We start from the raw sequence: 22,068 nt of genomic DNA, 5'->3' as shown, positions 1-22,068 counted from the left end.
AATCCCTAGTGCCATTTGTTCATGACGAGCTCAGCTCGTCATCAGCACACGACACCCGTGGGTGATGACGAGCTAAGCTCGTCATCAACATAGAAAGGGTTAAAGAGGTCTCCAGCGTGTTCCAGGACACCTTTTAGCATGGGTAGAGTTTTGACAGTTCTATGAGGTTGAGAAGGTGTCAAACAAAAAGTCCTCTTTAATAGGGTCAGCATGGAGCTGGACATCATGATTTTTTGCTGCCCTCTCAATAAGTGCGTTAAACGCAGCAGTGTCTTCTGTAGGTGAGGTTTTAATAGCATAGACATGACTGTCCGGGGCAGTTTGAGGATCGCCTGGGTCAACAGCGTCTGTCAAGGGTTCAGTGTGGTCTTCTGGATCAATGTCTACAGGATAACTGTAATCCTCATTGTCACCATCCCCTATATCCACATCTGAATGTGTGGGTGAAAGAGGAGCAGGGTCTTGTCCATATGGTTGTAGAGGTTCAAAAAGAAGAGGTGATGTAGCAGAATCCCTCTTTTTCTTCAATGGAATTTTATATGACTCCATAGGCTGTTCTGGGGCGATCTTTCCATTTTCAAGCGAAAGTCTACCAGTCTCAGCGTCGATGAATTGCCTCGACTGATCTTCCTGCAGAGGCTGTTGATGCTTGGCAGCCCCTTCCGTAGTTGTAGTCTTTGGCCCCATGGACACTTTTTTGGACGTTTCGACGTCTGTCTTAGGTACCACTGTCGCAGGCAGCGTTAACTTAATCGGTGCCGACGACTTTGGCGGTTTACTGACCGGCTTCGGGGGTGGAGTGGCCTTCGGTCTGACAGCAATAGCCTTCTCTTTAATGCGTTGCGAGTCCGACATCTGCTTCGAAAAAGAGGCGGATGGTTGTGTTGACTCGACGGGGTCCTTAGAGCCACTGCTAGTTTTGGACTCGAGGTCTTTACTGACCTTTGCTTTGTCGAGTCGACGTTTAGGATCGAGAGAGTTCTGTGTCTCGAGTCCTTTGTTTGAGTCTACGGTATTCGGCGCCGACTTCTTTGGGTCGATGTCCTTGACCTTTTTCTTCGGTGCCCCGTCTTTCGGCTCAACACCCTTTAGCGACCTTCCCAGGCCGATTACACTCTTCTGTTTTGTCGGAGCCGATGGTTCAGAAGCCTTCGATCCGACCAAAGTAATGAGGACTTTCGGTTTCGATTTAGTTTCCGGTGCTTTAGGTTTTGTAGTCACCGATGGTTTTGGTTTCGATTTTGATCGATCAACCGATGGCTCGTTGGAATTGTCCGTAGCCGGGCCTTGAGGCGAGGCTGTAGAACCATGTGTTAGATCTTGGGTAAGGCCATGTGGCGATCCCTCGACCTGAGCCTTATAGAGTGTTCTAGACTCTGCCCCCGTACCAACTGTTGGGCCTAGCTCCTCGCTCGAGCTATCTTCTAAGGCCCCAAGGGTCTCATAGTCGTCTCCTACCTCGTCGACGACGTCTTCATTCTCGACCATTTCTACATCTGCGTCATAACTGGAGTCGATCTCTGATGCAGGATCAGACAGGGTGTCCTGAACTTCCTGCTCGACTCCCTCATCTTCCTCGGCATCGAAGATGTTCACCGGGTCAGGCGCCGTCTGCAGGGCTTCATTCCGCGCCGCGCGTCGAAGGCGAATTGTCTTCTTGGATCGGAACCGAGAACAAGCCATACAGCTGGCCTCATCGTGATCCGGAGACAGGCACTTGTTGCACACCGGGTGGACATCGCTGTGAGGATACTTGGAGTTGCAAACAGGACATCTCTTGAACGGGCTCCGTTCCATAATGGATCGTCAATAAGGCCTCTGGCGTAGACCGGGCCTTAGTGCTGAATAGCCACACAGCTCTTCTTGACGTCCGGCTCGAAGATAGAGCTGGAACAAGTACTGGGCACCGATCGCAAAGACAATACCGACGATAACTAGAGGCCTTTTGGCCAAATATATAGTTTTCTATTGATTCCGAACTGGAGATAACAAATATACATCCGAACCCAATGGCGGAAAAAAAAAATCTGAGGACTGAGAGGATGCCAATGCGCACTGTAGTCCAGGGGAGGAGCCACCTACCTCGTGATACTTCGAAGACTCTTCCAGGACAACAATGTGCAATCATCCGGATCAAACACTAGGCGGCGATCTATGCACAGATGAATTCAGCAGCCCACACGCCTCGAACACGTGCATTATTTTATCTTCAAGTTTTTAGATTCACCAACTGTCTGTTCTTATGTATCTTGTATTTTATCTGTGGTGTTTCATTCATACGTATGAGTTGAGGCTTCATTTATAGGTTTGGGAGGGACAGTTTTCTTGAGACAATTGCCCCTGTATTTTATTAACTTTTAGAATTAGTTTTATTCAGATCGTATACAGATTATTGTATTGAATTGAAGATAAAACTCAATGTATTTTGTATGGCTGCATCAACAAAAGCAATAGGACTATCACCATTAGCACGGTCAGTCTAGCACCATCAGAATTATGGTCATCTGCAACTTGCAGTTTCAAAATAACAGCTAGTATCAGCAGGACTGGGGGAATGGCACAGAGCAATGTTCCTTAACAAGTAAAAGGCCAATGTCCAACGAGTCTAGTTCTGAAATCCTGGATGCGAAGCATAGGCATTTATTTCTTGATGTTACAAAGAATTCAATCAATGGAGATTGCTACCCTTTGAAAATGTGTTGCAACACTTTGTCGCCTAGCTCCCACTCGTGGTAGAAGGGACTTTGAAAATCCACTTGTGTACTGACTTTGTGAGAACTCTGGCTAAGACGCCTAGCAAACTTTTCCGAGCCTCCAGTGACCGAAGTCATTATCTTGTGCATCTCTGCTTTCTCAAGTAGTGAACACCAGTCAGTGTCATTTTTGCATCGGACTTCAAGAAATCCGAATCTGGCTGAGGTGGTATTTGTTCAGTAGGTATGTGAGACCTTCGAGACACTTGGCTGTAGAGTCTCCATGATGGTTAATGTAGCAGTCAGTGCTTACACATGCAACTTTGAAGTAATTGCAACATCTCTCGAGGTTAGTTGGATGATTTTGGTGGAATATTTGCGATGGACTGGTAAACCAGAGACAGTGTCTGATGTGCTATAATGTCACTCAGATATTTAGTAATACCTCCCTCTACCGGAGGGGGTAATGGAAGAAGGGGAAGCAGGGGTTCATTCCACTTGAGGATTTTTTGGTGACCACCTTTTTCTTTTGGTGGACACCTTTGATGTTGCTGAAAGGCCTTTGTTGCGGTTGTTGGTGGTGCCCTTGAAGCCACTGAGGGGATTGAACACTTTGAAGAAAATACCACTTCTCGTAAGGTCAGTAAGGATGTTTTTTTTCAGACCAACTGCTTTCCGGGTTTCCATTTGAGCCAATCATCATCTGTATGGCTCCCAAATAAAGTGGCACCAGAGAAAGGCAGATTGATAATTCTCGGTTGAGATTCAGAGCCGTTAAACAAAGCCAAGAATGTCTCAAGAGAGAATCTGTAGCAATCGCTATAAGCTGCTAGCAAGGAAGAATTGACAGCAGTGCTGATAATGGGATAGAGACCATCGTGCCTTCATTCATAACCTCTACAAAGTTCCCCCTGCAGTCTCTTGGTGTTCATACACAAATTGCTGCAGGGAGTCCTATAAAAACTTGTCATATCTGCAGAGGAGGGTAGATGTACTCGCAGACAATATGTGTAGCTGCTGGCCTGCAGCACATAATGCGTCCCCCGTGTCAAGTTTTCTACCTACATTGTCTGGTGGAACCGCTGAAAAAAGGATTAGTTGAGTGGACTTTCTTTGCAGCCAAGACTACCAGTGAATCAGAAGGAAAATCTGAATGCAGAAAATGGATCATGCTCAGGAGGTCTGTTTTTAAGCCTTTGGCTGAAGATTGAGTGAGGAAAAGCTCCATAGCTGGTTCAAATAAGCCTAGAACCAGAGGCAGGAGTGGTCTCAAGAAGGAATGCTGGTGAAGGGTTTCAAAATTCACTGACTTAACTCAGCACATCTGGCATGTCTCGAAGTAGAGTGTCTCGTATGTCTTGAAATTTGAGAAAACCTCAACATCGACCTTCTGTGTTTTGACATCGAATGTCACCTCCTCTTCGACATGGACCTAGCGCTCATTTGCGAGGACGTTGCATCTGAACATTGTTTCATCTCTGAACAGGAACATAGTTTTCTTAGACTTCTGCCTGTCCTTCAGGGTACACCTTTTAGTGCTGACATCAGTCATGAATGAGACTGCCAGGAAGGCAGAGAATACACCGATCATGAGAAACTGATTTTGCGATTTTCCTGCCACAGGACATCTGAGATGGCATTTTATTTGCCTGAAAAAATTGATTTTCCTGACAAAAAAAGGGAGAAATACTCCAGATGTACAAAGACGTCGAGTAAAGCGGATGGCAATCTTAAGAAGATTTCCGTGAAGAAATAGCCAAAAGAAGGATGAGCTCAGTGCTCAAAGATCCTGTCACCAGGAGACAGAAAAAGAACTGAGGTAACTGTCACCTGCTGGGCATGACGGGACACTGGAGGGCTGTAAGCCCACAAAAGGTGCAGTGTCAAATTTTATGTCAAGCAGACTGTATGTCTATATTACCCTACTCCTTCATTTCCTTTAAAAAAAGTTTGTGAGGGATATTTATAAGAAAAAAAATTACACAGCGCCTGGAATATTTTTTCAGGTTCTTAATATTTTGACCTTTAAATATAACTTAAGGTAATTGGCCAAAATACACTACTATATAAGCTGGAAATTTCTTTAACAAATCATTAGCTAGTCCTGACCTTCCTGAAGTAGGTCTACACTTAAAAAGTTTTATTTCAAAGAAGTGCTCCCAGATCCACGCCTGTGAGCTGGACTAGTCCGTGCTTATGATTACCATGGAGATCCCCTGAGAGAGAAGAAATGTTACTTACCTGTAACTGCAGTTATCCAGCATTGGTGTCTTTCATAGATTCACATGCCTGAATCATTCCCCGTAGTCAGTATGGGATTTCCCGGTACATAAATAAAGTAATGTCTCAGACATATTAGATAAATAGGTCTAAAGGCCTCACATTAGTAACATATTCATGTCCTTTTGTAGAACGGACCAAACTCTAGAAAAGCTGTCCCGTCCCTCTAGAACCCTCCTGGAAGGAGCCTCAGTTTCCTCAGAGTTTCGTAGCACAATGCTAAGTAGGCGTATTACTGAGAGAAGTAGGTGAGCCCTTCCAGGGGAGGCGGGAGGGTTGCATGTGAATCTATGAAAGACACCAATACTGGATAACTGCAGTTACAGGTAAGTAACGAATTTCTCATCCAGTATTAGGAGTGTCTTTCATAGATTCACATGCCTGAATCAGAGTAGCAAGCAATGAACAAAGCACATTTTGGATGGTATAGGATATGCAAGTCCTTAGGTAACATATCAAACGACTAATAGAAACATCTTTACAAGCAAGTAATACCATCAAATCATACAATTGAGAAATATGCATACATGAGAAGGATGGAGGGATGAAAGAGGGCTCACCTTTACTGAAACAGATGACGAAGTACTGCTTGTCCCACCGCAGCATCCTTCATGAGTTCTGTATCTAGGCAGTAATGCCTAGTGAAGGTATGTGGAGATTTCCATGTTGGCGCTCTACAAATGTCTATGACCGGCACTCCTGCAAAAAAGTGCCATAGATGTAGATATTGACCTGGTAGAGTGGGCTCGCACTTTAGATTGTAGGGGCTGCCCTGCCTGTTCATGACAAAACGAAATAGCTGCAGATATCCAGTGGGAAATACTTTGTTTGGTGAGTGAAAGACCTCTCCTGGGCCTACTGTAAGCCACAAATAGCGGATGAGACTTCCTGAAGGCTTTTGTCTTTTCAATATAGAATTTGAGGCTGCGCTTAAGATCTAGATAATGCAACGACCTTTCCGCTGCAGTCATGGGATTCGGGAAGAAAGAGCGCAAGTCCACAGGCTTGTTGAGATGGAAATCAGACGGGGCTTTCGGAATAAACTTTGGATTTGTCTTTAAGATTACTCTGTCCTGCTTGAATTGCATGAAAGGATCCTGTATTGATAAAGCTAGGAGCTCACTCTCCCGTCTTGCGGAGGTGAGTGCAAGCAGGAGGGCTGTGTTACAAGAGGTATTTCAGGTCAGCCCTGTGTAACGGCTCAAAGTGATGTTTCATGAGTTGGTTAAGGACCGTATTAAGGAGCTGACTGAAGAATGAGGAAGGCCTGAGTTTGCCAGATGTAGAAGATAAGGCAGTATCTGTTCCGGAAAGGAAGAGAAAGGATGTATACCTTGAGCCTTACACCAGATGCAAAATCTCTTCCATTTTAGAGAGTATGTTTTGTTGGTGCTATCCGCCTGTGTTCGAGCCAGGATGGCTCTACAGTCTGGCGGAATATTCAAATTCTGAAGTTCTCCTAACTCAGCAGCCAAACCGCTATTTTGAGAGAGGCAAGATTTGAATGCTGCGGATCGGCGGCTCCAGAGATAGTCGGTGGAGTTCCGTGAACCAATGTTGACGTGGCCAAGTTGGGGCTATCAGAAGGAGTGTAAAAGGCTCCGCCTTCAACTTTGAGGACCCTGGGAATCATTGGAAATGGTGGAAAGGCATATGCAAAGATGTTGCACCATGCGATCGAAAAGGCATTCCCTAGGGACCCTTTCTGGGGATGCCAACTTGCAAAGTGTGGGCATTTGGAGTTGGATCTTGTGGCGAACAGGTCGATCCGAGGAGTGCCCCATTTGGAGAAGATTTGGTTGAGGATTCCTAGATCCAGTTCCCATTCGTGAGATGTTGTCCTCTTCTCTGCTTAATGAGTCGGCGAGTACATTTTCCATGCCTGGGACGTACTCCGCCCGAAGAGATATATTGTGTCCAATTAACCAGTTCCAGATTTTCTGCGACTCGTGAGAGTGTGTTAGAGAGTGAGTCCCTCCCCGTTTGTTGAGGTAGTGCATTGTCGTAGTGTTGTCAGTACAGACGAGCACAAGGGAATTTTTGATTCTTGGAAGGAAGGCTTAAAGGGCGAGGAAGACCGCCCGAAGTTACAGGAGATTGATAGATATGGAGCCCTTTTTCTAAGAGACTACTTGCCGCTTATCTGTAGTTCTTGGAGGAAAGCTCCCCAACCTTCCAAGGAGGTGTCTGTTGTGATGTGGTGCCGCTGGAAGCAGGAATGGTAAGCCCTGAGACAGGTTGCGAACAGACATCTACCATTGCAGGGCCATGACCATTTGAGGAGTTACTTTTATGAGATCGTTTAAGGACCCTGTGCATTGGATCCATTGCTTTGAGAGTGCCTCCTGGAGGGGGGGCGCATTTGGAGATGACAGTGAGGTATCAAGAGGATACATGATGACTTTATCCCTAGTAGGGATTTGAAAAGGCGGACCGTTAAGGTCCTCTTTGAAGCCACAAGAATAGCCAGTTGTAAAAGCTTGTTCTTTCTCTCTTGCGATGGGGAGTCTTTCTTTAGTCGTGTGTCGAGGGTTGCCCCTAGGAAGGTGATGCGCTGAGAAGGTAGAAGGACTGATTTCACCCAATTGAGCGTTAGTCCTAAATGATTGAAAAGCTGCAGACAGGCGTTGGAAGACCTGGACGCGCCTTCTAAGGATGGAGCCTTGATCAGCCAGTCGTCCAGATATGGAAAGACTTGATGATGGTGCTGTCTGAGATATGCAGCTACTGAGGAAAGACACTTTGTAAAGATGCGATGTGCAGACTTGAGCCCGAAGGGCAGGACGCGAAATTGAAAGTGTCTGCTGCCACCGCAAACCTTAAATATTTTTTGTGATTTCTGTGAATTGGTATATGGAAGTGAGCGTCCTGAAGGTCCAGGGACATCATGTAATCTTCCTTCTCCAAGAGAAGTAAGCCCTCTTGGATCGTCACCATGCGAAACGACTGCTTCTTCAGGAATTTGTTGAGGGCCCTGAGGTCCAAAATCGGTCTTCACTTCATTTTTCCGAATTAAAAAGAATCGGGAATAAAATCCCTTCCCCCGTTGAGACAGAAGGATTTTCTCTATCGCCCCTTTCTGGAGCATAAGAGATACTTCTTGGAGAAGCAGCCGTAGATTTATGTGAAGCATAGGGCGTGGAGAAGTTTGGGGAGGAATATTGTACAAATTCTAGAGAATGGCCAAATTGAACCAATTGTAGGACCCAACGGTCCGTGGTGATCTTTCAATTTTTTAAGAAATGGGAAATCTTTCCTCCAATTTTTGATTATGGAAATGGATCTGGGACTGGCTGAATAGAAAGGACATTGTCTACGTCCTTTGTCTTTTCACTGGCCTTTACCGCGAAAGGACGACTTGCCATAGGAAGATTGTTGGTTATGTTGTTGGCGCTACTGGTACTGAGATCGACTCTGGTTTGAAGAATATGAAGATCGGTATTTGTAGTTTCCTCTATAAGCGGACTGTCTTCTACCCCATGATCCGCGAAAGGACTGGTTTCTGTACTGGAGAGTGCCCAATGCTCTAGCAGTATCAGTGCCCTTTTTTATATTCTGCAGCGCATCATCAATCTTCGAGCCAAAGAGTAATTGGCCATCATAGGGCATATCCAATATTTTAGTTTGTATCTCAGGACGAAAGGAAGTTGCTCTTAGCCAACCTTGTCGTCGCAAGACTGCCGCTCCAGCCAGTTGGCGAAATCCTGTTGTAGCGATATCCATCGCACAGTCTATTATTTCCAATGCCGATGTTTCACCCTCTAGTAATACCTTTTTTACCTCTTTCGATTCGCTAGGCAGCTCAGATAGGTATGAGGCGATCTCTGCCCATAGTTGTCTACTGTAGCGCCCCAAAAGCGCTAAAGCATTGGCCGCTTTCACCGTCACTGCAGACATTGAGGAGAAACGCTTTCCAATGTTGTCCAATCTCATGCCTTCCTTATCCGGAGGTGCTGGTAGCAGGGCAGAAGGATTCTTTGAGTTCTTCTTAGCCGCCTGTGTAACAACCAAATCTGGTTTGGGGTGCCCTATTAAACAGGCGGTGCAGTATCAGGTGCCCTATACTTTTTATCCAAACAAGGTACTACCGGAGGTACCGAGGAAGGGTTCTGCATGACTTAACACCCTGCTCCCACAGGTAATCAATAATGGGGTTAGATCTTACTGATCTTTTAATTGGCTCCTTAAAGTCATATAAGAAGCAGTCTTGTTCTTGAGAGACCATTGGTATCTTGAACCGTTGAGCGGCCCTTTCAAGTACATAATGGAAACCTCCAATGTCCCCTGATGGTGAATCTGCGGGCAAAGGCACTGGAGACGTGGGAGAGGGAATAATACAGTTATCCCAGTCATCGTGGATAGATTGAGTATCTTGCAATTCTCCCTCTTCCTGCTGTTCTTCCTCTTCCTTAACAGTAGTCAGAGGATGTGGTACATCAAATCGTTCCGGCTGTATGTTCAAAGGTGGAGGTTGTGGTCTTTGTAGGAGAGTAGTGTCTGCAATCCTATGATCAACCCAGATTTTTGCTTTTTGCTTCACTGGTTTACGACTTCTCTGGCTGTGGGCCTGCCAATCAGACCCACAGCCTTGCTGTTCTCTCACTAAATTGACACGTGTACCTTAGGTGCATTTACCAATTGGTACTGGGCCACCTTATCAGACCCTGTAACTCAGGGCATAGGTGTACCCAGGGTCTACCAGGGGCGGCAGCATGTATTATGCCACCCCTTGCTGGCCATCTAAATCTGACACAAATGGCTGCACGACAGCTGGGGCAAAGTGGTGTAATCATCCTTTGCTGTAGATATAGTATACCTATATCTAACCCTAAAATAGACACATGTATTCCTATCAGTCACTCCTATGGCAGGCCTCAACAATCCTGAAGGCAGAGTGCTTGGAATTATGTGAGATGGTGCTCTGGCATGAGCTGAGCCCGTCTGCAGCTTGCGGAACCAAGTCCTAATAGCTGTTCTATGATAACGCGTACCATATACTCTTAAGTGCATTATAATCCTCGCGGTTATTTGCTTTCTTTGGTATCGCTTTATCAAAACATGTCGAGTAAGGTGTCATACGAATTGGAATACTAACCCCTCGCCAATTCTGGCGACGGGGTTAGCATTCCACCCTTCTAGAAGGACATGACATGTATGTAACTGTGAACCCCGGTTAAAGTTAACTCTAGCCGGGAGGCGCTAGGGGGCGCACAGCGTAATGGCTGCCTGAGCCGCAGCTCCGCCGGGCGATCATCAAATATGTGATGTTCCGCCGTTATCGCCCCGGCCAACCGCTCCCCGAGCACATCAGCAGGTGGGGGAAGTGCTGCTGCATCGTATGCGAGGCGGCGGGTGCCCCAACGAACGAAGGTTGCAGGTTTATTCACCGGGAAAAGCCTTGGCGCGTCCGAGTGCCTGGCAAGATGGCCGACGCTATGAGACAGACGCGCGTCTAGCGTGGAGCCGACGGAGCAACCTCGTCCCTCTGCACCAGCTATAGCGCTTCAGGGGTAAGCACCTGCTCCCTGGACCTTCCGATGCTCATATCTCGCCCCTTGAGGCTGCAAGGCACTGGGAACCTCTGCAATATCGCCGATTGTAATGCCTGACAATATGGCGGCGGCCAGCACGGGAATGCGAAGATAGTCACCCCCTCTCCGGACGGCGCGCATATGCCCCAGCTCTGCCGGGCTGTCGGAGTAGGCGCTGCGATACTTGCTGCCTGAACACGGCTGGGCTGGCGCGGACAACATGCATGCTGAGCTGGCTGCGTAGCGTCGCTTGGACACAGTGCGCAGGCGAGGGGCCCACAGCACCTACATGCAACCCCAGAGGACGGCTAGGCCCGGGAGCTAATTAGCACATTGTCCTGACACGGTCTGCCACGCACTCATAACTGCCGTGTGGCCGATTGCTGACTACGCTACAGAGCGCTTCTGCGTGGCAGGGCTACCTGAGATCCACCACATAGCCACGCGCTCAGGCGACTGTCGGTTCTGCCCTCTTCTCAGCTCTGTGGGGCAGTATAGCGCACGGCTGCATACATCTTGTGTGGTTCACCACGGCGACGGCGGCTAGAGTCACGAGGGCATCGGGGCCCGCTAGCAGGAAGACGGTATCCCCGACCACCACCATGGGTAAACCGGATAAGCACCAACAGAAACTGTCGTTTGAGACCAAAAGGGAGCAGAAGCCCACAGACGATGTGGTGGACGATGGCGATAACGCAGGGCCTATGTCCAACAATAACATAGAGAAGATTCTATTGGCGATCCAGTCCAATCTGCAGGACATAAATGGCAAGCTGGATAATCTGACCTGCAGAATGGACAGCATGGCAGCGCGGCAGGAGAAGCACGGCGAGCGCCTGGATGAGGCCGAAACAAGAATCTCCGCGGTCGAAGATGAGGCGCGGGCCTCCACCTCAAAGTGCGCAGGTATGGAACGTCTCCTGGAGGTGATAAAAGCGAAGGAGGAGGATTTGGAGGCGCGCTCGAGACGCAACAACGTACGAATCACGGGCCTGCCGGAGTCCACCAACACAGGGCGGATGGAGACCTACGTGGAAACGCTATGCAAGGACCTGTTCGGAGCTGAGGCCTTATCGCCCCTTTTTATCGTTGAGCGGGCACACAGGTCGCTGGCCCCGAAACCACCTCCTGGCGCCACGCCGAGGCCAATTGTGGCGCGAATCCTCAACTACCGCGACAGGGACACGATTCTTCGACTGGCGAGGGAAAAAGGGAAGATTCAGCATCAAGGTAACTCCTTGGAGTTTTATCCAGACCACACGGTTGCGGTCCAGCAGGCCCGGAAGGAATACACCACCGTGAAGGCCAAACTACGAGACCTGAACATTGTGTACTCAATGATGTATCCAGCACGCCTAAGGGTGGTATGGAAGGAGAAAGCGATTGTACTGGCGACGCCGAAGGCAGCACAAGACTTTGTTAAGAAGGTGCAGCGCGAGATGAGAGACAACTCGCAAAATGAACAGCATCATGACTCGGACTGAAGACATCAGCTCGACTCATGGTCGACCAGCGGTGAGTTTCCTGTACTGTTCGCTTACATGCGTTATAGCATGACCATTGTTGTCTGCACTGGTGGGACCAACATGGCGCTGAACTCCTGAGTAAAGAGTCGAGGTGCCGGTGCAGCAATGACTGCATATCTGGATGGAAGGGACCTGCTGGGGCGATGTGACTGCTGTTCGGCTGTGCAGGGTTAATATTACCTATGGATTGGGGCTGCCCCGCGCTACCAACCCTCTCCCTCGTGCTGTACTGGCTAATAGTGACGGGCAGCAATGGCGCCATTTGGCGGTTTGAACTGTGAGGCCTGCTCACACCATGTGGGCCGCTGAGCCATGTGAAATGTAAGCTGCCTACTATGCACCCGCTTTTACACGCCTCGATCCAATGCTACCTTTGATGTTTAGAATATAATATATGAGGCGACCAGCACACTGGGAGGGCTGGGGGATATGTTATTTGCTGTTTGAATAATGCAGTTAAGGTGTGATATTACTGCTCCAGGCATGTTATTATTTTTGCAACGCTGTTGATGTGTAATTGGGGGGCGGTGGGGGTGGCGGTGGATGATCACTTAAATTGCGTGCTATACAGTTTATCTAGCATCACCCGCACCCATCTATCGGGTGGAGAGATGTGCTCCTGGCGGACCTCCATGAGGGTATAACCCACTAAGAGTTTCGATTTGGGCACTGTAGTTATGGTTATGAGTTCAAGGGAATGGTGCACTGAAAGGGTAAGGCTTCGGCAGGTTGGGGTTGCTGGAGTGGGTGGGATAAGGGATGGAGGGCTGTTTAAGTGTATGCACAGACCGACATATATCTCTCCTTTTTGGTTCCCCGTTGGTTCTAACTGCCGTTGCACAGCTTGGGCTTCCTGCTGGGGAAAAGCTGGCAATTCCTACACAGTTGACATGGGTGACACTGTCATGTATTGTATTAAGCAAGTTTGATGGGTTCGCGGGATACGGGTAGGAGAAGCTTGAACATTCTTACTTGGAACATTAGAGGGTTCTCACAACCTCGTAAAATCAGACAGGTCTTCGCCAGCCTGGCGAGATGGAATGTAGACATAGCGTTCCTACAGGAATCACACCTAGCACCGCACACACACGCTCATTTGGGGTCGAGGTGGGCGGAGGCAGTCTACAGGTCCTCATATTCTTCTTACTCTAGAGGGGTGATCATATTGATAAAGCGAGGGGTGGGCTTTGAGACTCACCATGTTACACAAGATCCATCTGGTAGGTTTGTGTTGGTATCGGGGACACTAAGGGGCCAGCGAGTGACGTTGTTGAATGTGTATGGTCCCAACACGGACGCTCCGGACTTCTTTCGAGAAGTCTGGGACCACTTGCAAAAACATAATAGCACAAACATATTGAGTGGAGGTGACTGGAACATGACCCTGCGTGACGGCTTGGACCGCTCATCTAATTCATTGGAACAACACAAGCAATCGCGCCTAATGGTGGGTCACATGATGAAAGACCTGGGTTTGGCGGATCTCTGGAGGCTGAGACACACTGACGCATCTGGAGCCACGCACATAACAGCTTCACACAACAGCTGGTCCAGGCTGGATTACTGGCTGGGCACTAAGGACCTGGCGCTGTGGGTTCGTCACCTGCAGGTGCTGCCCGCACACTTTCAGACCACAACCCCGTCCTGCTGCAATTGGAAATTCCACGATACACACCCCCTCCTTTTCAATGGCGCTTTAATTCGCGTGCCCTCACTGACACGGTTTATGCAGACACCATTAAAAAAGCGATAAGGGAGTATTTTGAAATTAATGCTCCGACGACTGATGACTCGTGCCTCCTTTGGGAGGCATTCAAAGCCACGATAAGAGGGGTCTGCATTAGCACCACTATAGGGGTCCTTAAGGATATTAGGGGCCAAATCCGCAGATGCGAGCAGCAGATGAGGGACCTGGAGTCCCTGTATGAGGCCACTCAGGATATCTCCCATCTGTCTAAGCTGCGCGAAGTACACACTGAACACGCGGACTTTCTTGAATCCGAAATGAAGTACCTGAATCGCACACATATGGCCAGAGCCTTTGGAGAGGGGGGTAGGCCTGGGGCTGTATTGGCTCAGAAAATCTGTGAGGGCCGTAGTCCGACAGCAATACTCAAGGTGAAGTCCAGGGAGGGTGTACCGCAAACACATGCTGCGGATATATTGAAATGCTTTGTGGATTCCTTTGGGTCACTCTACCAGTCACAGCCCACAGCCCCAGCAGCCGACACGTATGACTACTTACACGATGTGGCAATTGGCTGGCTGTCAGATGCACATAGGGAGTACTTGGCTAGGCCCATCACGTCGGAAGAGGTGACTGAGGTAATAAGTTCGCTGCCGAATGGCAAGGCGCCAGGCCCTGATGGGTATACTTCGGAATTTTATAAGCAGTATGCGGACATTGTCGCACCGCATTTGGTGGACATGTACGGCACTTCATTTGAAAAGGCGTTGCTCCCTCCCACGCTACGCGAAGCCATGATCATCACTCTCCTTAAACCGTCCAAAGATCCGGAGGAGTGTGACTCGTACCGACCACTGTCACTGATAAATGTAGACTCAAAAATCCTTGCGAAACTTATAGCAAAGCGGCTGTCTCCCCTGATGACCAGTCTGGTCCTGCCGGACCAGACCGGCTTCGTGCCCTCCAGATCAACCACGCATAACACTAGATCCCTGTTTGCACTCCCACACTACCTTCAACCCTCGGTTAAAGCGGTGGCGGTCATGCTCGACGCTGCAAAAGCGTTCGACTCCATTGAGTGGCGATATATGATCACCGTCCTAAATAGAATGGGGTTTCCTAAACGGTTTGTGCAGTGGGTCTCTTTGCTTTATACAAAGCCGTGTGCCAGGATCAGAATCAATGGATAGGTTTCGGATCAATTTGCAATTGAGCGAGGGACGAGGCAAGGCTGCCTGCTCTCGCCTCTATTATTCGCACTGGCGCCTCTGGCATGTCTGGTACGGCAGAACTACAAAGACTCGGCGTTACACTTTATAGCTAGGCCGCTTCACATATCGTTGTATGCGGACGATATGTTACTCTATGTCCGTGACCCTGAGACTCACCTAAACTCACTACTCAGGGAATACATCAGATTCGGAGGACACTCAGGGCTGGCAATCAATTGGGCCAAATCCTCTATAATACCCCTCACTGACACCACCTCCCCCTTTGCTGTGGATTTCCCGCTGGAGTGGCAACAAGATCCGATCAGATACCTGGGGGTCATGTACCATAGAGATCCAGAGGAGGTACTGCGGGCGAACTATGGTGTGGTACTCTCGAAGCTGGAGGACAGCATCCAGCGCTGGATACACTTACCCCTATCGTTAGCCGACAGGATAGCTATTGTTAAAATGAACGTGTTGCCCAAATTGTTATACCTGTTTAACAACATCCCAATCACGCCGCCACAGGCTATATTCCGTCGCATTAACTCCCTGGTGAGGACCCTGATATGGGCTGGCAAACAGGCCCGTGTAGATTTGCAGACCCTTACACTCCCATTTGCGCAGGGTGGTTTCAGTGTGCCTGATTTCCTCCTATACTACCTTTGCGCGCAGGCGCAATACGCGGCATATTGGTACCATGCGGTCCCATACCTCACACATGCGGCTATAGAGGAGAGTGATGCGCATCCTGTTCCCCTCTCGGCGATAATTTCGCATACACGACCCCCACTACATGCTAGGGATATTAACACGGTGGATACCACGGTCAAAGCCTGGCAAAAGCTGGGGCAGCTGGCTCATAAAACCCCACTGTATGCACCGGCCATGTCATTACACCACCATCAGGAGCTGTCAGTCACCGGGGAGAGTGTCGGAATGTCCCTGCTGAGTAGAGCTGGGATTGACAGGATGGGGTATGTGTTTCAAGGGGGCACATTCGTAGGCCTTGACCAGTTGGGTTATATCCAGAACCAAACTCCCATGTTTCGCTTTACATATTACAGACTCACTAGAGCTTTGAGGGAACATTACCCGACGTTCCCATCGGAACCAGAATGCCTTGCACCACTACAATTATTGATCACAACTAACGATTTATCACACCTGGTATCTAGACTTTATTCAGCTGCACAATCAGAATTAGCGGGACACGCGCTGAAGGCCAAGGGGCGGTGGGATACACTATTAGACACACCATTGACAGACGAAGAATGGACTAGCACTTGTGCCCTGACACAAATACTGACACCCAACGGCAATTTGAGAATTATTCATTTTAAATTCCTTCACCAAATTTATTACACGCCGACAAAACTGCTTAGATTCGGGTTGCAGGAGGAAGATAGGTGCAAAAGGTGTAATAGGGAGGGAGCAGGCTTTGCACATCTGGCCTGGGACTGCGCCAAGATAGCGAGTTACTGGGTGGAGGTCACTGCCACCTTGTCTGTCATTTTGGAGGAAGAGGTGCAATGTACACCCAAAGTCTGCCTGCTGGGAATAGTACCACAGTTCAGGGCATTGAAGCGCAAGTTCTGTGCAATAGCCTTATTGTTAGCGAAGAGGCAAGTGGCACAATGCTGGCACAGTCGGAAGGTGCTGAAGATGAAAACATGGTTGCATGACATGTCCACCTGCCGTGACAAGTTACAAACTTATGAGGAGCAATTGCCTGCGAAGTCCAGGCCCAAAAATATTTGGGGTTATTTGGAGGAATACCTCGCTTCAATACAGGACGAGGAGGAGAACCGACCCCTGGATTGAATCGATTGGGGACATGTGTAGGTACCCGCACGTGCATGAGCCAAGTGGAGGCGGGAACTGGAACTATCATTACAGCTGAAGTGTAGCAAGTGAGGTTGCACTGTACGGTCTAAGTTGGGGAAGGTTGTTCTTTTGTTCTTCGTTATAAAATGTGAAAATGTAAGACTCATCTCATTTGCAAGCTAGTAGCCTTAGGTGAGGCATGCGGGGGGGGCTCCACCTCACAATGCAGAGATGTATATGTGCAACGACCATTTCCTATGATGATTGCTGATATTAACGTAGCGAGCCGGCCCCAGGGTTGTAGGCTCATGCTGTGTCAACTGCTTTGTGTTAATAAAGGTCTTACGCAAAAAAAAAAAGTTAACTCTAGCCTCAGCATCACAAAATGGATGCTGCCACCACAGACACAAGTCTGACCCCCTGCAGCTGGGAGTCCTTCCAGCGAGGGGAGCTTGGACAAAGGGTTTCCTGTCAGGGGCGGTGCTAGCACCATCCCAGACATGGTTTTGTGTATCCTAGGTAGACAGGGCTGAATAGGAAGGTGACTGCAAGTGGCACCCCGGTGCTCACTGTGCATCTTCCAGTTTGAACCAGTTCCAGGGGCACACCAGCCCCTGAGCTGGGGAAAGTCCGGCATGGGAGAGGGGTGTAACCACCCCCCTTCCTGGTCCCACCCATGGGCAGGACCTAGTCCCGTACCAGCCCCTTTCTTTAGTATAAAGGTGGGAGCGGGGACCCTTCCAAATTAGATCATCTTTGAATCCTGAAACTACTTTCTACGAAAGGAACTCAAGACTTCTTCTCAAGATTTCTCCCTTGTGACTAAGGAGTAGTCACCCTGCATCTGCGGGCACCAACTAAGAACACTGCGGTTTGCTGCACGTCCTTCCTCCGGAACCAGACCGACCAGCACGACGAGACCCGGCTTCCCTGGCACCTCTGACCTCTACCTACATCGTCAGCTCAGCTGAGATCAGTGGGTGTGACGAGACCTCGAGGAACCGGCCATCTTCAGAACTGCACTACGCTTATCCAGCACGACCGCCGAGGGATCCTCGAGAGTGCTTTGGTGTTTGAGAAGCCCTACCCCTGAGCAGCTCCAGCACCGAAGTCCAGCCCCCCAGCATCCACGAGATCTGCGTGGGGCCCTTCTGCTCTTTGCTGCTCACAGCGTTGTCCTGCCACTTGCCTGCTGGATTGTAGCCCTCTTGATGACGAACGACGACATCTCCATCGCTGGTCTGGTTGCTCCAGACTGGCCCTTGCTCCCCTCCAACAGAGGAGCACCCCGGACCCTCCTGGTCCACTCCAGACGCCATTTTGAGTCCACCGCGTGGGCTTGCATTTGCCAAGAGTTGTTGCCCCAATCCTGGGTCCAGCGACATCGACAGCAGATACCTTCGTGGGACAGCTCGCACCTCCATCCTGGTCGCCGACAACGCCTCCTGGTCCGAGAGACTGCAGAGCCCAGCGTCGCCCACTCACCTGGTCGAGGTGAATTCGTCCGGTGCCATCCTGGTGCCCATCTAATCACTGGCTAGTGATTCAGAACTTGGTCCCCTCTGCTTACAGGTATCCTCAATCACCGATCCAGGCTTGGATCACATCGAATTTCATCACTGGTCGCCTGCCAGCAACTTCTTCTTTCAGGCTCCATAGACTGCAACGAGGATTCCCAACGTCTTATCAGCCCTATGCAGCCGCAGCCCCTGGGCTAGGTAACCTGAGCATTTCGGTGCTCCAGCATAGCTTAACTATCTAAGTGTCCAGATCCTTTTTCGTTTCAGCTCTACCTAGTCGGATTCGTCCGATAACCCTAACTTTACGAAATCTAGCATCCCTAGACTTTGTCCCGCATCCCGCGTGAGAGTGCACACTCTGCACCCGATCTCCCTAGGCCTCCTGCTCGTAATCTGAAGGTTCAGTAGTCCAGTCCTAGCGATCCTAAAGCCTTTGAGACTAGTTACTTACCTGCTAGTATTTCGCATTCCACTTTTGTAGTATATGGTTTTCCGTGCCCCTCTGGCATTTGTGTAAATTGTGCGACTTTCAGAAATTCTTTAAGAGCTTTGTATTGTGCTTAGCGCCCTGTCCTCATAAAGAGTCCAGGGCTGTTGTGTTCTACATAAATATCCTTTTATTTTCATAACAAATTGTGTGGTGTCCTTTCACTTGGTGTTCAAGGGGAATATGTGATGGTATAACAGCTGGCTTAACACGCCCTCTAGAGTTTAGCCTAAAGACTGCTCTTGTCCATGCTACTAGGATAGCTGGTCTAAACGGTTGACTTACAACCAATCATCAATAAGGGTCGTTTGAATGATACCCAGTGATCACTAGAATAGTGAGCACTACATATCAGGCCAACTTCTCACAGCCTTGATGTAGGAGATACTGTGGGAGATGGAGGAGCAGGTGACTCCGGAAACCTCTGTTAATAGTCCTGTATAAGGTACCGCAAGTCAGTAACTAAAGAGTCCGAAAGGCAAACCATAGGAGGAGGTGGTGGATGATATTCCTCCTCCTGATCCTCTTCATCTGAACTTGACGTTTAATATGAAGCTCCGAAGGGCGTTTAGCAGTCGGAAACATGTCCCCTTCATCTGAACCCTCCTCCTGAAGAAGACATGCTGGAGGTAGTGCTTGGACTCTGCTTGGCGATGTTAAAGCCGGTGTCAGAACCTTTTTCGTAATCTTCAGGCGCACACAGGTGGTTTGTGGACCAGAATCTATCATAGTCGACGAGCCCGTCGATGTTAGTGTCGACAGGTGTCATAGCCAGAGTAGTCGTCAACGGGGTCGTCGTCGACAGATATCACTGAAGCCTTCGTCGACGGTATCCTCGTCGACGGTGCTTTCGTCGACGAAGTCTTTGTCGTCGGCGACGATGGTGCCTTCGTCGTCGAGGTAGTAGTCTATGCAGTCAACGGCAAGTCCAACGTCGACAGGAGCTTAGACGTCGACGGTGCCCGACCGTCGACGATGGTGTCGTAGTAGACTATGACAATGACTATGCCGTCGACGTAGAAACGGTCGATGTTGAAACATATGAAGCAGATGACATCGCTCTCCTCGACTATATAGACGTAGTCGACGATACAGTCATCAAACGGTGTCGGAAAAGGCTTTTAGAAGGTGTGAACTTCCTGAGAGGAAACCTTCACAGAAGTTGCCTTGGAGAGAGCCTCTGAAGGCTTTTTTTTCTTTTCTTTTTTTATGGAGGAGCAGTAGGGCTAGGGAAAGCCATCCTTGGTCTCTTTAGAGAAGATTTTGAAGAGACTGAAGAACCTTCACTTTCCTCAGAAGATTCAAGGTGGTCCCTGTATTTTAGCCTCTGGAGCCAAATTAAAAGGCATCCCTCATGATCCTGGAGAGTTTTAGTGGAAAAGGTACGACATACCTTACAGTCTTTGGCAGCATGGTCTAGATAAAGGCAATACAGGCCATCTTTATGCTGGTCATCAATATGCAGCCTCTTCTTTCCACAAGAACCACATGATCTAAACAGACCCTTTTTTGGTGTTTCAGCCATGGTAATATCAGCAATCACAGATGGAAACAGAATAAAATGTTCACGAACCCTGGAAACCAGTTGTGAAGAAAAAAAAACTGAGCAGAGCTCAGAAGAGACTTCCTTAGCACAATGTGCGGTAGAAAATCTGTGGACTGAGGCTCCTTCAAGGAGGGTTCTAGAGGGAAGTGACAGCCGATTGGCTATTTTCTAGAGTTTGGTCCTTTCTACAAAAGGACATGGATATGTTACTAATGTGAGGCCTTAACGCCTATTTATCTATATCTCTATGGGACATTACTTTATTTATGTACCGGGGACTCCCATTCCGACAGCGGGGAATGATTCAGGCATGTGAATTTATGAAAGATAAGCCTAATACTGGATAACTATTACTGATCTAGGACTAGAGCTGCTGGTTGGAATTTTTGTTGTGTGTGCCAATAGCTTACGGAATAAATATTTGAACCCACAAGATAAAACCCTGGGTCTAGCTCACACGCGATTATTTTTAGGCATTCTGGATAGTCTGGACCTCTTCTGTCTTTTACACTTAACCGCACGGTGGGAGTGTGCGTAGCACAGCCGGGGGCCGTTCATACCCGGCCCACGAATGGAAGGTCTAGCACCACAGCGGAATTTGCGCCGCAGCCAAGGTGTTAAATAGTCTTGGATTGGACTGAAATGGAAGATGGAAAAGTATATTTTGTTAATATTTTAGGTCTGCAGGTGTGGGTTTAAAGTGTACTCTTGAACTTCCACCATAATGTCCAAAACTGAAATATTGTGACAAAGAACAGACCGTTACACAAATATCAAACTAATATAGGCGTTAGGACTACCACCAAAAAGAAGACGCACAAGTAAAAACTGGTCCTCACCCATATCCCAATCTTCGTCACAAGGCGGGGTCTGCCACGTGCTTAAATGGACCACTTCTTCCCGCCTACAGCTGCTAGATTGATTAACTGGAGTAAAGAAGTTTACAAAAAGACACTCAATTTCAGGAGAAACAGGCAGATTTAGCATAAACACATACCACTGAAATTTGAAACTACAATAAGCAGTGTCACCTCACTAATGAACCCGGTCTATTAGGCCAGTTGGAACAAACTAAACCATTATTTAGGAAGAGAACTCTAATGTACAAGTCAGCGCTCTTAAGCCATTTCTGGAATGCTCTTTATCTTTATCAAAAGGAAAATGCTACTTACCAGTATACATCTGTTCTTGGCATGTAGAGCTGCAGAGTTACACACTGCATAGATCGCCACCTAGTGTTGGGCCCGGATGTTGGCAGTTAGTTGTCCTGAAAAGTTCTTTGGGAGTCACGAGATAGGGGACTCCTTTGGACCACATTGCGCATGGGCATCAAATCCATCCTCAGATTGTTTTTCACCATTAGGGAAATGGAGCTTTGCAAGAAAAGGAAGGAAGCCCATGTAAGCTATTAAGATAATACTGGAACACACAAGGGTAGCGGGGGAGGCAGTTGGGTGTGTGCAACTCTGCAGCTCTACATGCCAAGAACAGATGCATACTGGTAAGTAGCATTTTCCGTTCAAGGCATATGAGCTGCAGATTACACACTGTGCATAGATTGTATAGCAGTACCCACTCTTAACGGCGAGAACAGCCTGGCCTACATTAGCTTGTTTGGTTTGCACATCTACACAATAGTGTTTTATGAATGTGTGCGGTGTAGAACATATAGCTGCTCTCCAGATGTCATCTAGGGGAATGTTCCCTAAAAATGCCAATAAAGCCCCCATTTTCCTTGTAGAGTGGGCTTTAGGGTGAAC

The 22,068-nt window shown here is 48.5% G+C and overlaps 1 protein-coding gene across 3 annotated transcripts in view; it reads right to left on the bottom strand.

Annotated features, from left to right (window-relative positions):
• LOC147748976 (gametocyte-specific factor 1-like) overlaps positions 1-22,068 on the bottom strand; it is a 657,206-nt gene that overhangs the window by 348,392 nt on the left and 286,746 nt on the right. For 2 of the 3 annotated variants that reach the window (XM_086964771.1, XM_086964760.1), the window contains exon 6: positions 21,148-21,234. The exons of the other annotated variant lie outside the window; for it this stretch is intronic. In XM_086964771.1, the coding sequence (XP_086820897.1) occupies positions 21,148-21,234 (87 nt within the window). The remainder of the gene's footprint in view (positions 1-21,147; positions 21,235-22,068) is intronic. 3 annotated transcript variants of the gene reach the window in all.

Source organism: Lissotriton vulgaris, chromosome 1_1 (assembly GCF_964263255.1).
Source record: "Lissotriton vulgaris chromosome 1_1, aLisVul1.2, whole genome shotgun sequence".
Lineage (NCBI taxonomy): Eukaryota > Metazoa > Chordata > Amphibia > Caudata > Salamandridae > Lissotriton > Lissotriton vulgaris.
The sequence above is the reverse complement of the archived record's forward strand: the minus strand, read 5'-3'. Positions and strand labels throughout refer to the sequence as shown.